This window comes from Thamnophis sirtalis, unplaced genomic scaffold, assembly GCF_051295495.1.
Source record: "Thamnophis sirtalis isolate CommonGarterSnake01/CBP01778 unplaced genomic scaffold, rThaSir2_p1.2 scaffold_4, whole genome shotgun sequence".
Lineage (NCBI taxonomy): Eukaryota > Metazoa > Chordata > Lepidosauria > Squamata > Natricidae > Thamnophis > Thamnophis sirtalis.
Window position 1 is genome coordinate 93,264,611 of NW_028261384.1, and position 17,491 is coordinate 93,282,101.

The 17,491-nt window shown below is 38.5% G+C and overlaps 1 protein-coding gene across 20 annotated transcripts in view; it reads left to right on the forward strand.

The window, feature by feature from the left end:
• Positions 1 to 17,491, forward strand: part of MAPT (microtubule associated protein tau) — a 116,933-nt gene that overhangs the window by 24,384 nt on the left and 75,058 nt on the right. For 2 of the 20 annotated variants that reach the window (XM_087713426.1, XM_087713434.1), the window contains exons 1-2: positions 1,522 to 1,760; positions 3,449 to 3,472. The exons of 4 other annotated variants lie outside the window; for them this stretch is intronic. In XM_087713426.1, coding sequence (XP_087569552.1) covers positions 3,466 to 3,472 — 7 coding nt within the window. In that variant the 5' untranslated portion in view covers positions 1,522 to 1,760; positions 3,449 to 3,465. Of the gene's footprint in view, positions 1 to 1,515; positions 1,761 to 3,448; positions 3,473 to 17,491 lie in introns of those variants that run through there. 14 more of the 20 variants (XM_087713435.1, XM_014062735.2, XM_014062733.2 and 11 more) reach the window with 11 other exon arrangements.

The following is a 17,491-nucleotide window of genomic DNA, read 5'->3' on the forward strand; positions in this document are numbered from 1 at the left end:
TAAATTCTCATTCTCATTACTGTCTGAAATTCCTTTCTAGGTATAAATTGCTCCCTAATATCAATATCACCTGGGAACAGAAATGTACCAAAGTCAAAATTATTCTGGCCAAAGCATATAGTTCTCTGGGATGTGGCTAAAGTACCATTTTAAAGAGGTCTAGATCAGTGTTTTTCAACCACTGTGCCGCGGCACACTAGTGTGCCGTGACATAGTGTAAGGTGTGCCGTGGGAAAAACACTTTATATATAGTCAATATAGGCACAGAGTTAATTTTTTTAAACATTTTCTAATGGTGGTGTGCCTCGTGATTTTTTTTCATGAAAAAAGTGTGCCTTTGCACAAAAAAGGTTGAAAAACACTGCTAGATGATCCATAATCTGTTAGGTCATCTTTTCGGGGATGCTTCCTTACCTAAACCGATAAACTGAATGATCACAGGGAGGCAGAAAGGCAGTGGGAGTGGGTGTGAGTTTCAAATTCCTGCTGTCTTCCCTCCTGACTTTACTTATGGGAAGCTGACAGGGACCACCGGAAATCATGATCATGTGAGTGCAGGATCGTGATGCTGCAGGGTGGTACAGCATTGTTGCATTGGCCATAACTTCGCCAATACAACTGGCGTGAAAATCCTTTTCATTTCAATCCCAGGGGTCACAGATATTGGATGCATTCTTTTAGTTAGCCCATTTGAGGCACCTTAATTTAAAAATTGTTGCCCAATTGAAGGTTACAAACATACAGGAGAGTTTTAATTGTATGTAGATAGCACAGTGGCAGAACTGTGACAGCTTATGTAGGATTGAGTGTTATGTAGGATTGAGTTGCATTACTGAAAGTAGCAAAGTAGGGCTGAACATAAATCATGAGCTGAGGACAGGGCAAAGTGATCACCATGAGGATTGGTAAAAATAGGGTTGCCAGGCCTTTCCAATGATGCTGTAATCTACCTTTTATGAAACTTATTCATAATTCATCCTTTCTAGTGTCTTAATATTTTTTACGATGGAGAAAAACAAAATATAGTAAAATAGTATTTAAATGCTAATGGTTAACGTAAAAAAAGAAAAGCACAACATAACCTATTTCAAAATGAAAATGTTTATAATCAATACATATAAGGAGATCTGTATAGCCCATTTCTATTCTTGCTCTCCTTTCAGGATTTACTTTCCCTTTTAGTTGTTGCTCTTTAACCAGAGGAGTCTCGCTGGCTTCCATTGTTTGCATGGAACATCCTTCGAGGGCCTTTTAGCTGTCACTAAAAGCAGCCTTTCCCCAGCTTGAAAAACCGCAGAAAAGACCCCTGTCTCGGCGTGTTATATCGAAGTATATTGAAGCGGGTTACTATTTTTATTTGATTAATCTCTTCCCAATCCTCACGCTCAACTCGGTTTTTTTGGTGGGGGAATAGCCCTTTTCCTACAGGAGACAAAGAACACGGGCTGGGGAAAAAGCGCAAGGACTCGACACATGCGCACACGCCTGCAGGGTGGTGTCTGATGAAAGAGGACACGGGCGAGCTTTTTGCGCCTGCTTGGTCGAGCCCGCTCGGGCAGCATTGGGTGGGCCTTCGCGAACGCGCGTGTACGGCTTCTTCTAGGGAAGGTTCCGGAGCTTTAGGCGCGTCCCCGGCTTTAGTTAAGCGCGTTCTTCTTCGGTCGCTCCCTCTCTCCTGTCACTCCCCCTCCTCCCAGCTCTAGCGAGCGAGACTTTCCAGCGAGCTCTCCTTGCAGCAGAGTTAGCAGCCGCAGCACCAGGTAGGGTTCCCCACAGGGGTGCCGGCTGCTTCCAGCCGGGGAAGATACACCCGGGGCCTTCAGACTTTCCAAGCGTTGGGGGATCGGGGATGGCCGGGTGGGGTGCGTGGAACGCACAGGTGCGTGCGGTTACGCAGCGATTGCTCCTGCAATGGCTGGAAACGGAGGTGTGGTGCAGATAAAATAGCTCGGGAGTCAACGGGCTTTAGATCCCTGCGTAATTCAAGCGGAGCGGAAGGTCGGCGGATAGACACCTTCGCTCCGTCTTTATCGTTACTGTTACCGCTGCCGCCTCTTAGCCCGTGGCATTTGGAGCAGCTTATCTCTCCTTGCCTCCTTTAACCGCACTCCTTCTTCGGAGTAGAGGAGCCTTATTGCCAATACGCACTCGCCACCTGTCTCTGCTCTGCAAATTAGCGCTTTTCTTTCTTGGTGTATTGTAAGCCCGACACTCAATGGAGATTCTCGCAGTACAAAATGGGGCAGGAGGGGTGTGTCTCCGAGACCCTCAAGGGTAGATGTAGTTGCATGAAAAGCGGCAGAGATTTAGGAAGGGCTTTGAAAAGCATAGCATTGTTTCAATTTCATTCATTTACAGGAATACAGAGTGGGATGTGATTTTCACGTGCGTGTGCCTGTTTTAAACATTTTTTTCTGTTTCCCAAATGAGTCATTTTACATTTTAATGGTGTCTTGGTTTTTGCTTCCTATTCTTTTCTTTCTGGTATTCTTTTCTTTCTCTCCAAAGTCTGGACCATTTGGTTTTCTGTTTGGAAAGCTCATTTTAATTGTCTGAGGGTGATGGCGAATTATATGCTATTGGTACTGCAGTAGGTGTGGATCTTGGAAAGAGAAAAAGGATGGGCTTCCTGCTCTTCATTTCGGTGGTGCCATGTTTTGCAGTCCATGTCACATTTCTAACAATTAGATGGTGAAAATCCTCCAAATACCTATGAAAGGGAAAAAAATATTCTTCCTCTGTTTTCATAAATTTATAAATTAATCAATTTTCATCAAGCATAGAAAGAAAGAATTTTATAAAGACCATCTTTCCTGAGAAATAAACTGCTTTGTTCCAGATATGTAGGTCAGCATTATGAGATTTAAATTTTCAGTTGGTGTGATTGGTGACTTGGGGAAAAATAAAAAAAAATGTAATTCCCCCCCTTTCTCTATCCCCCCTCCCCCCACAAACATCTGTCTATACTCATTTGGCTATAGATGCATTAGTCTTTGGAGAAGTTTTTTTTTTCTAGATTATCTTTCAAAGAATTTCTGCCACCATCCAGTGATTTCACACATGATGGTTGTGTCCCTTCAGTGTCTCCACTGATTTTTCTCAGAGAAAAATGGATCTAGTATCAGCAGCTGGTCACGCCCCTACTCCACCAGAATACATGGATGCAAAGTGCCATTTTCATTGGGTAAAAGCTGTGGTATGTTCTTGTAGCTTGGGTGGGGATGGAAGAGGAAAACTCTTTTGTCTACTGCTAGTGTTAGCATTAACTGTAAGTGTTATTTTTGCTAGGCTTAATATAATAATATATTTTATTAGATATTTTTGCTGTATTTTCTTTTCAAAAGGGGTAACAACTGATTATAATTTGAAAACCTGTACAGTGCTATAAATAAGGGCTGCAAATACATTTTAAACATTTTGATATAATTTTTTGTATGCTTTTCCTTAGGTCTTCAACTAGTTGATATGCAAGGTATAGCATTCATGATTATTTATTTTCATAATGTATGAAAATTATACATTGCCAATTTAATAATAGTGTATTAGGTGATATTATGATGATGATAAATTAGAAACATTATTAAAAACCATCCAGTTGCCATATGACTAAGATTAAACTGAACATGGAGTTTCTGGGACATTTATGTATATAAGATTTGTATGCCACTTGAACCACATGACTTTAAGCAGTTGTACAGACCAACACAATTCAATATATACATAACATTTAATAGAAAATATACACATCAAATCAATACCTGATATTACCCCTAGCACATGAATGAGAATACCCTCCTAATAACCATGAGATGACATCAGCTTTCTTTTATGAAACTGAATGACAGGGAAGCATATGAAACAATGATCCCATTATAGCTGCTGAGGAAATCTTGTTTTATTACAGTAAAACTTGGATTCTGTTTTTGCCTAATCTCAATTTTTTGTTTTATATTGCAAACTATCTTGGAAGTAATTGGAATTCTCCCACCGGCCAAGGTTTTTTTTACAAATATATGGGATTCTTTAAAAAAATTTTTTTAATGCTGCTTACTTTTCTGATCATATAGTTTAATTTTAATTATAGTGAATGTTTTTTTAAAATTATGGCTGGATTCCATTTGTACTTTGTGATCTAGATGGTTGGTTTTGGTCCTTGGCAGATGTGCAGGAGAAGAACTTAGAGAAATGAAGATTTCAAAAATATGATTCCTGATTTTTTAAAAATTATCTTTACTCTTTCTCCCTCTCCCACTCCCCCAAAAGAAGTTTCCCTATTTCTATCCCCATTTCAGGCCCTTACATTGGAAAGGCATTGGAGGCACAGGAAATCTCCAGTTTACTAATACTAATTACTAATATATTTATTTGTACTTTATCTTGTATATTTTAAAATAATGTTTCATAAGGATACCCAATAATAGGGACAATGTTAATTAGGCTTTTCAGGGCATTTGAATGGATGTTTTGTGGTGTGCTTTGATGCAAACAAACAAACAAAATCCTTGAAGTTGCTCCCTTCCTTGTTCTTTGAAAGCATATTTTCTGCACAGCTCAACCAACCAATTGCTTGAGAGGTTTCTCAGGTTGTCTTCTCACATATGTGAACATACAATTTTTTGGCTGATGGTTCCAGCAGAAGTGACCTATGCCTGGGAACCTCTGGGGCCAAATTAGGTAGACCCTTACTACTTGGACTTGTGCTTCTGAAAGAATTGGCAACTGGGTAAATTTTACAGGAAGATTATTGTAATTTTGTAAAATTCAGCATGTAACTGTGATGACATGAGGAATGGCATGGCAGGCTAGGCTGAGGAAGTCAATCAGATGAGTTCCCTTAATTTAATTGTAACTGCAGCTTGTTTACTTGGACTTAGACAAACTTTTTCAAAATAATGCTTATTTGTGGGTTGTTCCGGCATAAAATAAAACATGATGTTTAAGATGAAAAATTATATGTTGCCCGGAGTTGCCATATAAATTTGATAAATAAATAAACATTTACATTCTCTTTCGGCTTTTCAGCCATTACATATTTTTCTGCTGCTTTTAGTGGGTGCTTCATTAAAAGGACGGAAAGGGGTGGGGCTTCTGTTGTAAGAGCTATTTAGTTAATTGCAGTCTTGATTGTGTAATACTTTTCTTTTGAAAGCCTGCATTCATAGACAGCAAACATTGGAGAACAAATTGCTATTGACTTTTAACAGAAATATGCCATGGGCATTTAACTTAGAAGTCTTATTTAGTGAGGTTTCTTTAGAGGACTGGAATCAAAGTAGAGCAATTTGGGTTTTTTCCCCCCTTAAATATAAATGGGAAATTGTTTGTGTCTGTGTTTGCATTTGTGTAGGATAACACACTGTTCTATAGTAAGTTGTCTCCAATCTATTTTGCTGTTTAGCATCTCCAGTCCATTTCATGATCTGTATCTTATATTACAGTGTAATAACTTAAAGGTAATTGCCAAAAATTATTGGGCAAAGGGCATAATTAATATCTCCTTTACTTTTATGGGGTGTAGTGATGGTGGTGTTATATTGCCCTTTAAAAACAAGCTTTTCCTTACCGATACACTTCTGTTTTTCCACTTTTTCTCTTATTTCCTTAGAACATAAATTTACGACGTCCTAGGCCCCTAGGTGGGGCCCAACTAGTAACCAATGCCAAATCCGGCGAAACAACTGGCCACTGTGATACAATTGTATAATAATAATAATAATAATTTGTGGCAAATTTTTAAATGTTCAGTTGACTGAATTTCATGTTTAATGAACAAAGAATAATAATAGTAGTAGCAGTAGTATAATATAATAATATAGTTTCATGTTTAATGAATAAAAGCAACAACAACAACACAATAAACTAACATATCTAATTAAAATTTTATGTAGTTATAAATATATAATTTCACCAGTAGCCCTGAATTCTATTGCCATTTGTCAGACAGTTGAAAGCCCTATCTTGTGGGTTACTTATGCAATTTAACACCAAGCAAATATAGCTGGGCCTTTTCTAGATGCCCTCTCATCAGCTCTACTATATGATTTCTTATTCACAGAGTCTTTGCTTCACTGATAATGTGGATGATCCCTCTGGATATATGGAACAAGTCTGAGTCTTGATATTGAAAATAGGAACTGCTGCTAATCTTTGGATTGGATTTAGATGACATGCTTAACTCTTTATCCTCCAGTTCAGAAGATACAGAATGAGGCCATGTGACTGAGTACTTTTACAGCAATTTTACAGAATTTGAAATTTCAAATATTCATAGCAGAAGCCAAAACATATCTATTGTAGTAGATAAAGTCTTAATACATCTGAAGAAGAATGGCCGGACTTGAGAGAAAGCATGGTATACATGTTTTCTGGAGAGGAAAACTGAGTGAGAGTTAAAGTAGAATATTGGAATCTGAATTTAGAAATAAAATGTAATGGTTAATTCAAGGAATAATAGAAACACAGAATTGGGACTACTGAAGCTTAAATTGACTGAAACAATTTCAGAGATACAGTATTTGTCACTTTTCCAGTCATGGTTAATATTTGAAAAATTAACAATTAAGAGATTATGTAATTTTGTTTAAAAGACGTTGCTGAACTCTTGACCTACCTTTGTCTTTGATTTTGAGTAGAATTGGATGTCTAATTCTAATGAGGCTTATCGGCCTATTCCAGGGGATTTGGTAAATATCCTGCATTTATAAGAGGAGGGATTTGAAGCAATAATTGAATTTAAAGTTTATTCAAGCTGCCATGCTACTGAGTTATGTGATTTCACGGATAGTCATGACTAGATAGATAAGGCTTTAGAGGACTGTTATTTTAGTCTGACACTAAAGAAGGATATGTTTTCATGCACATAGTAGGAATGTGTATTTATAAATGCTCATCCCTAAATATAAAGTATATTTCATAACATCTTCATTTGATAAAGCTAAACTGTGATTGCATTCATTTGTCAACATAATAAATATAGTAGGGCATAATGATGTTTCCTAAGCTACCGAAGGAAAGATTCATCTAACAAAAGCTAGAGCAGTGATTTATATTATGACTTCTTTAAAAAAACTGATTATGTTTTAGTTGTTGTTTGGTATAAGTCAAAATGGGAAGATTTCATCTTTTTGCCAAAAAGTATGCTTATGTAGACAAACTATACCCAAATACAAATGAAAATAGCTGAACGACTTGCTGTATTGTAATCCACCAACATTTGATTTTGTTTAAAATGAGTAAAAGAAATTTACTATTGAAATGCTAACCTTTTTGTAGGCATCCTTCATCAGAAAGCTACAATATGTGGCATTCAGTTGGGAGATTTGCTTTCTATTTTGCTCTTTCGTAGAATTTTCACAATGACTTATGAGGTTGTGATAAAGTAACAGCAATGTGTGGAAGATTTATCAATGGCTTGGAGATATTAGAGAGTTCCATAAGGAACTAGTATGGAAAAGTTGTTTGATAATTGAATGTTTAGATTATAGCTCCCAAAATTACAGTACACATCTGGGTGGGTATAACATTGGGAAAGGTTAGTTAAATACTGAGAAGGTATTAAGCATTCAAATTCTATAATTGGTAGAAGGAGGAATCTTACCATACACATATTAAAAAGTTAGTAAGTGAGGTGGGGTGCTTTTTTTTTGCCCTCCAATGAACCATGGATTGAGCATTCCTCAGTTCCAAATTGAGGCTGTAATGAAGGCCTGTTGAACAGTTAACATTGTTAATGAATCTTTAAAATTCATCCACTGTTCTTTAAATCTAAACAGATTTGCCACTGAATTTGATAAAGATGTTGGCCTAGTTACAAAGGGAGAGAGAAAATACCTCTTACAAAAGGACAAGAAAAGGCAACATAGAATTATAATCTTGACTAGTTTACCTTCCTAGAGCAATAGATTCTTAGCCAGGGCTAAATTGCTGTGTATCTGCACTAAAGTATTTTACCTGCTGTAGCTGAGTTCTTGTCTTCCTGTGGAAATCCCAGAGGAAAAATTATTGCAGGGGCCTGGAGGAAGCCCCTTTGCATAATGATCTATGCTTCTTACCGTGCAAGATACTCATAACTGGCAGAAGAAAGCTAGAGATGTTCTGCCCTGCTTTCTAGTGCTGAACTGTTTCATGAAATAATTATCATCGTCACATAACTCCTTCTTGCTAAAAAGAGACACATACTCTTCAGTTGTAGGAAATATAATACTGAAAATCACAGGAAAACGATTTAATATAAGTCATGATTTTTTACTAATTTTAAAAATCAGCAGTTTGCTTAATAAGAAAACCCAGGGCCATTTTTACCTTTTAAAAAAACGGTCTGTTTTGCTAAGTACCATGTTAGAAGAACAGTTTCTTCTTCCTAGTGAATTAACTAACAAACTAAGTTAAGGAAAAGTCCTGAGTTCTTTTAATCCAGAGGTGGGTTTCTACCATTTTGGACCGTTTCACTGAGTAGGTAGTAACTCGGCCAGCCACGCCCCCCGAACTGGTTCTATCAGCAGCGCCATAGGTGCCGCCATCTTATTTTTTTGTGAAGACGCCCATGTGCCTGCAGCACATCCCTGAGCAAATCGATAGTAGTGGCAGCCGCAACTCACCCTGCTCTGATCCCCAATGCTTTGCTGAGAAGCAGTAGTTGGTCTAGTGGCAAATCCTTCAGAATCTGGCAAACTCCCTTAAAATTTAGTTTTGTAGATTTCTGTAACTGAAAAATAAATACAAGGGGATGCCTGCATGCAACAAAACAAAGTACTGACATCAAACATGATCTGTGTTTGTCACAATGCCTCTTTTTAGGCATCATGTAGACCAGGAGTCTCCAACCTTGGCCCTTTAAGTCTGGCGGACTTCCACTCCCAGAATTTCTGGGAGTGGAAGTCTGCCAGGCTTAAAGTGGCCAAGGTTGGAGAGCCCTGATATTGACCCCATGCACTCTTGGACAATAAATAGGAGAGTGATGGAAACCTTTGTCCATTTTGTTCCATTTTGATATAGAGGTGTTTTGTGATAGGCCACATCATCATAACAACCACTTTGTGATCGTGTCCTTTAGATGGTCTCAAAATTCAGATCTGACCACTGCAATAGCATTGTGTTTGTCCTTAGGTCTTGTCATCACCAGCCAGTACAGTCAGTTGTATGAAATGCTAAAACTTGTAATCTAGCGTGACCCGTCAAAAGCGCGGACGACAAAAGCGCGATCGACAAAATCGCGCCTTTGACGTCATCACAGCGCGACGAAAAAGATCGAAAAATTCAAATAAAAATTAATAAAAATTAAATTAAAGCAAGCCGATTCACATAAAGGTAAGGGTTAGGGTTAGGGTTAGGGTTAGGGTAAGGGTAAGGGTTAGGGTTAGCTTTAGAGCGTTAGCGTTAGCGTTAGGGTTAGGATAAGGGTTAGCGTTACGTTTTTCGTTACTTTAACGGTTAGGTTTAGGGTTAGGTTTAGGGTTAGGTTAAGAGTTAGGGTTAGGGTTAGGTTTAGGGTTAGGTTTGGGGGGGTTAGGGGAAGGTTTTAGCTTTATTTTTACATTTTTTCGATCTTTTTCGTCGCGCTGTGATGACGTCACAGCGCGCTTTTGTCGAGCGCGATTTTGTCCTACGCGCTTTTGTGGTGGAACCGTAATCTAGCTCTTTGAGGGCATCCCAATTGGGAAGGAGGGACTACTATAAGTCATAGAAGGCTTGAGGAATATATATTTGAGTCTCCTCCATTAAAGGATTGTGTGCTAGTTATGAACATAGAGTTAAAGAAACTTATTACAGATTTACTTTACACAGCCTTGAAAAAGGCATGTCCCAAGTACTGTTCAAATTGCTCGTAGAGGTTCATGAGTTAACAGGATTTCTTAAGATGAGCTTCGAGCCTCTCTATAGTTCTTCAAATAATGATCCTAAACCTTAATATCCTTAACCACAAAGCATTTGATGCAGATTGATGTAAATTGGTCAAATTTAATCAGAAGATATAGGAGATCTATTATTCTAATTTCAATGTCCCAAAAGTTCTTTTTCAAGAGGCAACTGGACTTTCTGGTTTTTCTTTGAAGTTATCTTGCTTCTCATCCAAGAAGTTTCTTCAGCTCTGACTGGATGGTGGGGAAGAGCTCCAGTCAGAGCTGAAGAAGCTTCTTGGATGAGAAGTGAAACATCTTCAAAGAAAAACCAGAAAGTCCAGCTGCCTCTTGAAAAAGCACTGTTTAAATTTAGAAGATCTTACTAATGCATGCTTTTGTAATTTTGATTTTTTCCCCACCTTTAATATAACATAAAAGCTGTACAATCCAATTGAAAAACAAACAAAAAATAAAAATAAAACACAGTAAATGTGGTTGCATAAATGTGCATACCCTTAAATTGTTGTTACTTATAAAGCCCTACATGGCATCGGACCTGGGTACCTGAGAGACCGCCTCCTGCCAATTACCTCCCAAAGACCAATTCGATCGCACAGGCTTGGCCTTTTCTGGGGTCCATCTACCAGCCAATGCTGGCTGGCGACCCCCCCGGGGGAGAGCCTTCTCTGTTGCTGCTCCGGCCCTCTGGAACAAGCTCCCCGTGGAGATCCGGACCCTTACTACCCTCCCGGCCTTCCATAAAGCTACTAAGTCCTGGCTGTTCCGGCAGGCTGGGGGCTGTTAAAGCACCCAGCCCTGTCTTAATTGTGACTGTTGTGGATTTTAAAATTGTTTGTATTGTCTTACTTATTCCCTCCCCTGTTTATTCTGAGCCGCCCGGAGTCCTTCGGGAGTGGGCGGCATACAAAACCAATAAACCTAAACCTAAACTTAAACCAAATTAATACTTTGTTGAAGCACCTTTCCCTGCAGTCTTCTGTTGTAGGAACCTAAGAGCATGGCACATCCTGCCTTGGGAGTTTTTGCCCATTCTTCTTTGCAAAAACATTCCAAACATGTTAGAGTGCAAGATCACGCAATTCAGGTCAACCCAGATATTTTCAATTAGGTTCAGATCTGGGCCCGATTGGGTTATTCCAAAACTTTGATCTTCTGGTGAAGCCATTCTTTTTTTGATTTGGAGCAGAGTTGGTATTCAGCCAGTTCTGGCAAGTTCTGGAGAACTGGTAGCGGAAATTTTGAATAGTTCAGAGAACTGACAAATAGGCTGCCCCTGCCCCTGCGGCCTCCCAGCTTCCCAGCTGATCTTCTTTTGTTCCCCTGAACAGGAGAATGGAGCTAGAAAGCAGGTTGAAGAGCATCCGGCGGCTTGAAGAGCATCCGGCGGCTTCAGCTAGTCCAGAATGCGGCCGCGCGAGTGATCGTGGGTGCACCTCGGTTCGCCCACATAACACCTATCCTCCGCGAGCTGCACTGGCTACCTGTTGGCCTCCGTGTGCGCTTCAAGGTGCTTCTTACTACCTATAAAGCCCTTCATGGTAGTGGATCTGCGTACTTGGGAGACCGCCTTCTGCCAATTACCTCCTCTCGACCCATAAGATCCCACAGATTAGGCCTCCTCCGAGTGCCATCTGCCAGCCAGTGTCGGCTGGCAACTACGCGGAGGAGAGCCTTTTCTGTAGCAGCTCCGACCCTCTGGAACGATCTCCCCATGGAGATTCGTACCCTCACCACCCTTCAGACCTTCCGCACAGCCCTCAAGATCTGGCTATCCCGCCAGGCCTGGGGGTAAAGACCATAGTTTGCCCCCGCCCGAATGTTGAATGAATGTTGTTTGATCTTAACTACATATTGTATTTTTATGTTATTGTACGTCTTCCCCTCCCATAAGTTGTTAGCCGCCCTGAGTCCCCTCAGGGAAAAGGGCGGCCTATAAATAAACGCAACTACAACTACAACTACAACTTAGTGGGGAGGGGAGGGAATAGGGATTTTGCAGTAACCTTCCACTGTCACGCCCACAAAGCCATACCACACCCACAAAGGCACGGCCACAGAACTAATAATAAAATTTTTTAAATCCCATCTCTGATTTGGAGGTATGCTTTGGGTCATTATTGTGTTGAAATGTGATATTCCTTTTCATCTTCAACATTTTAGCAGAGGCCTGGATGTTTGGTGCCAAAATTGATTGATATTTGGAATTGTTCATAATTCCCAAACCTTGACTAAAGTCCCATTTACAGCTGAAAAAAAGCTCCAAAGCATAATGCTGTCTCCATCATGTTTCACTTTGGATATGGTACACTTTTGGTGATATTCAGTATTGTTTTTGAACCAACAACAATGTCGTTGGAATTACGGCCAAAAGTTCAACCTTTGTTTCATCAGACTATAATATATTTTCTCACAAGCCTTTGTCATACAGTACTTGATATAGGTTTTAGCAAAATGTTGCTGGGTTTGGATTTTTCTATCTTGCCACCTTACCCACAGCCCTGACTTATGAAGAATACATGAGATTGTTGTCACATATAATACAAAACCAATTCTTGCAGAAATTCCGGCAACTCCTTAAACATTGATGTAGTCCTCTTGGATCAGTTTCCTTCTTGATTTTTCATCAATTTTGGAAAGACATCCAGTTCTTGGTAATATCACTGCTGTGCCATAGTTTCTCTACTTGTTGATGACTGTCTTCACTGTATTCCATGATATTTCCAATGCCTTGGAAATTTTTTGTACCATTCTTCTGACTGATGTCTTCTAACAATGAGATCCCTTTGATGCTTTGTGAGGTGTTTTTTTTTTGGGAGAACTATGGCTCAATTCCTTTATCCCCTGCTTGTTGAAGCAGTCAGTAAGATACTATGGTTCAGATGTCATTTATAGCTTAAGCATGGTAATAGGTTTTAAATCCCTTGGCTTTCTCCCAATAAAAGTAATCTGTTAAGGTGAATCAGTCCCAAAACAGTCCCAAAATAAATTGCAAAGGTAACTGAACATTTTATAATAATATGTTAGGGTTGAAAAGAACCATTGACTATACTTTTCAATGCAAGAAGCCAAATGAAAAGCATTCCCTACAGATAGTTGCTACTTCTACTTGCTCACATCCAGCAATTGAGTTCCATTATTTATTTGGAAATTGTTGTAATATTTTTGTTGATGGGAAAACTAATCTGTAGCTTGAGCGATATAATGGCATGTATGGATCATATCAGTGGCCAGTTATACTGTATGTCAAGCTGTTATTACTTTATAAGGAATTCAGTAGGATTATTAACCCTGATTTCTGTAATCAGCTAAACAGGTTCCCCAAAACAATAAATATTGACCCCAAGGGTTGATGGGATCAGCCAAGGGATGATGATGATGATGATGATGATGATGATGATGATGATGATGATGATGATGATGATTATGTGGTTAATCTTTGGTGAGATTCACAGCCTTTGGGGCTGGATGGCAGCTCAACAGCTGGAGACCTAATCAAGGACCTAGGAATTCTTAAGGTAACATCGGAGGATATAAGCTGTTCCAAGTAGGGTGGTTTTTTGTAGAATCAGAATGTTCAAGTTTGATAAATTTAAAATTTCCAAATAGCAAGGTAGCCCTTTAGGTATTGCTCCAAGGGCTCCAGTTACAATCGGGACAACACACGATTTCTTTTTCCACAGTGGCTCAACTTCAATTTGCAAGTCCCAGTACTTTGTGATTTTTTTCTTGCTGTTTATCTTCAATTTGTGCATCTCCAGGTATTGCAATGTCAATGAACCATACTTTTTTTCTTTTCAACTATTGTTATGTCAGGTGTGTTGTGGGCTGAGTGCCTGTCAGCCTGAATTCTGAAGTTCCACAAGATCTTGACTTCCTCATTCTCTAAAACCTTCTGAACCTGATGTTCCCAGTGGTTTTTGCTGTACTCAAATCCAAACTTTTGGCACAATTTCCAGTAAATGATCTTAGCAACGCGGTCATGGCGTTGTAGGTAGTTAGTTTGTGAAATTTTGCTGCACCCACTGATCAAGTGGTTGACTGTCTCGTCTTTCTCATTACAGAGGCGACATTTGCTGTTGGTGGTAACATGTTGAATTTTTGCCTTCTTGCAGTTTATGACTAAGGCTTGTTCTTGAGCTGCCAAAATAAAGCCTTCTGTTTCTTTTTTCAGTGCTCCTGATCTTAACCAATTCCAAGTTAGCTTTTGGTCAGCTTTGCCTTCAATACTTTTCAAGTATTGGCTATGCATAGCTTTGTTTTTCCAATTTTCAACTTGCTTCTCAATTACTTCTTTCTTATATTCAGCTTTTGACTTAGTTATCTTTAAAAGGCTTCCTTTATTTACTTCCTTAATCATTGGTTTTTCACTTTTCTGGATGTAATCATTCAAGCTGTGTTTTTCTTCTTCCACAGTCTGTTTTACTTGTAGGAGTCCGGGACCACCCTCTGTTCTTGGTAGATATAATTGGTCAACATCACTTTTAGGGTACAAAGCATGATTCATTGTTATAAGCTTCCTTGTTTTTCTGTCCAAATTATCCAACTCCATCTGGGTCCAGTCAATTATTCCTGCAGAGTATCAAATCACATGTATAGCCCAGGTATTTATGGCTTTTATGATGTTTCCTCCATTCAATTTGAACTTTAATATCTTGCGAATTCATTGAATGTACTTGGCTGAAGTTAATTCCTTGACTTTATTATGCATTAAGTCAGAGGCCTCTAAAAACCCCAAGTACTTGTAGCCTTCTTCTGGTTTTACTGCCTTTATCATTTCTTCATTCTCAAGTTCTATTCCATCATCTTCTATGACCTTGCCTGCTTTGGTTGTCATTGTTGCACATTTGTCAATTCCAAACTACATACCAATGTCTTGGCTAAATTCTTTTGTGCTTTCAATTAATAAATTCAGTTCAGCTTTTGTTTTACCAAACAGCTTCAAATCATCCATGTACACCAAGTGCGAAATTTTCAGTCCTTTCTTTGCAAGTTCGTATCCAAAGTTCATCTTCTTCAAAATGATTGTCAGTGGTAGCATTGAGAGTATAAGGTAATCGCCCTGGAAAATGCCTCATTTAATTTCAACTTCACCCAGTACTTCTTCATTAGCTATAAGTTTTGTTTTCCAGAGGTTCATTGAAGTTTCCATGAATTTTTGTATGTTGCTGCTGATGCCAAAGATTTTCAGGCATTTTTTGATCCAGCTATGGGGAACTGAATCAAATGCTTTCTTATAATCTATCCAAGTCATGAACAGGATGATGATGATGATGATGATGATGATGATGATGATGATGATGATGATGATTATTATTATTATTATTATTATTAATACTAATACTAATAATAATAATAATAATAATAGTTCTGTACATAGTGTTCATTAAATTATTTTCATACAATAAATGTTTTGAGGTGTGTATTAATGAACAAATTGATCTAAATAAACATTTAAGAAACCATTGAACTCTGTAAGTCTTGTTTTGTGTGTGTGTGTATTTCTGTTGCTAAGTATAATTCTTAAGTGAATTTCCCCCCCATTTACGACCTTTCCTGCCATAATTGTTATGTTCATTATTACAGTTAAGTTAGTAACATGGTTGTTAAGTGAATTTGGCTTCCCCAATGACTTGTCAGAAGGTCACCAAAGGTGATCATATGACCCTAGGACACTAAAATCATCATAAATATGAATCAGCTGAGCATCTGAATTCTGATAATGTTATCATGGAGTTGCGGCAATCGTCGTGTGTGTCAAAAATTGTTGTCCCCCCATCTACCCTCCATCTGGAATATAAAATGAGAGGAGGTGCTCTGCTTTCTTGATTGATAGTTCTCATACCAAATCATTACAATACTGCCCTATCTTCTTCCTTTTCTCTCATTCTAGCAAAAGAAGGAGATGTTCCTTCTTTCCTTTCTCTCATTCTAGCAAATCTATATATTCTCAAAAGGTAATAGTAAAGACAGTTTCAAGCTGAATGTGACCCATGGTAGCTTCATGAACATGTCCATATGTTTTTCGTGGCAGAAATAGGCAGAGGTTTGTCATTACTTTCTTTCAGGATGTTTTTGGGTTTCCCAATCTAATCTGTAGTCCTGGCTAATTTTGTTTAGCTTCTGAAGCAACAGGGAAGCGGCTACTTTTGCGAGGACAAATAAATCCAAAGTAAGCTGTGGACAACCATACATCACCAAAAACATAAGTATGTACCCACAGTTGCTTAACAATCATAAAAAGAAATTGAGAAAGGACCCACCCTAATGGACCAGGAAGTTAAAACTGGTGGATAGGAAGTTTGTACTTTTAGATTTGCAAGATTCTGGTAATGTAGCTTTACAATAAAGTAAAATTAGTTCATCCAGTCCCATTTCCTGTGTGGTTGACTTTGGAGTGCTGACAACTGGGCAGAAATGTAAGGTCCCTGAAGGATAGTTTTCTTCTAGATATATTCAATTCAAACAAATTGAATTCTTGCTGACTGGGAAATTATCCAAAGAAGAACTTCCAAGACTTTTTGCAGATAACATTGGTCTGGGAGCAATGTGAGAAGGAGGGGGGTTAAAGATAAGCTCTAAAGAATCCTTATCACTTCAAACTGGAAACGTCTGTCTGTGGATGACAAGGTAGAGCACGTTCACCACCCAGACATTTGATAAATAGATTAGGCCGAATATTCTCTTCTGCTACTTGAGTATTTTTAAAGAGTTTTTGTAGTTACTTAAATGTATGCACTGGGAACTTTAATAGGTATAATGCAGGCAGTGACCCAAAGTATTTTTTCCCAAAGATTTTGAGAGGGCAAAAAAATATATGACATTTTAAAAATAAACTGGAGGTGGGGTTAGTGCTTTTGTAGATTATGTGGGAAGTGGGGAAACAGAGCCTCAATAGCTTCTTTGGGAGACGTGAATTTACTATTAGGAGAAGAGGTAGCATATGATTCTTTAATGTTTTAAAAACACAACAAACCAGAACCTTTTAAGTTTACAAAATGGCTCAATGGGGACATGAGGCATCAGTCACATTCAACCAATCCTTATGATATTCAGCAGTTCTTCCTTGTGATGCTCAGCAATTTACAGGCTTCTTCAAGACTTTTCTTTGTGATGAAAGAGAAAATGGAAAAACTGCCTACCATACCTTTTCACAATGATAAATCAGTTTGGAGTATCTATTTACAAGGACCATAAAATACAAAATGTGATGCTATTAATTACTTTCACCATCCCAAAGGTGGCATGTTTTTCTGAATTATAGCCAGATAGCCATAAAAGTTTTGAAACAATTCAAGGAGTAGTGGGGTAAAAGTGGATTAATTCCTAAATTGCCCTCTTGTGGACAAGTTATATGTCACACCTCAGGGTCATACAAGAATCGCAGCTTGTGATGTCCATTAAGTTCATAGTCTGTTTTATACCATGTGCTATTTAATCTCATATAGGGCAAAGTTTTTAGAGATTAGGAAATTCTCTTCTGGGCAGTATATACTGAGGCTTGTTTATTTCCACCTGATAAATTACAAAACTTTTTAAAGGCTCCGATGTCAAATAACGCCCTCTAAACATAGGATAAAGAAGGCCAATTTAAATCTGTGATAAATACTTTTACCCTGGCTTGTTTTAAGTGA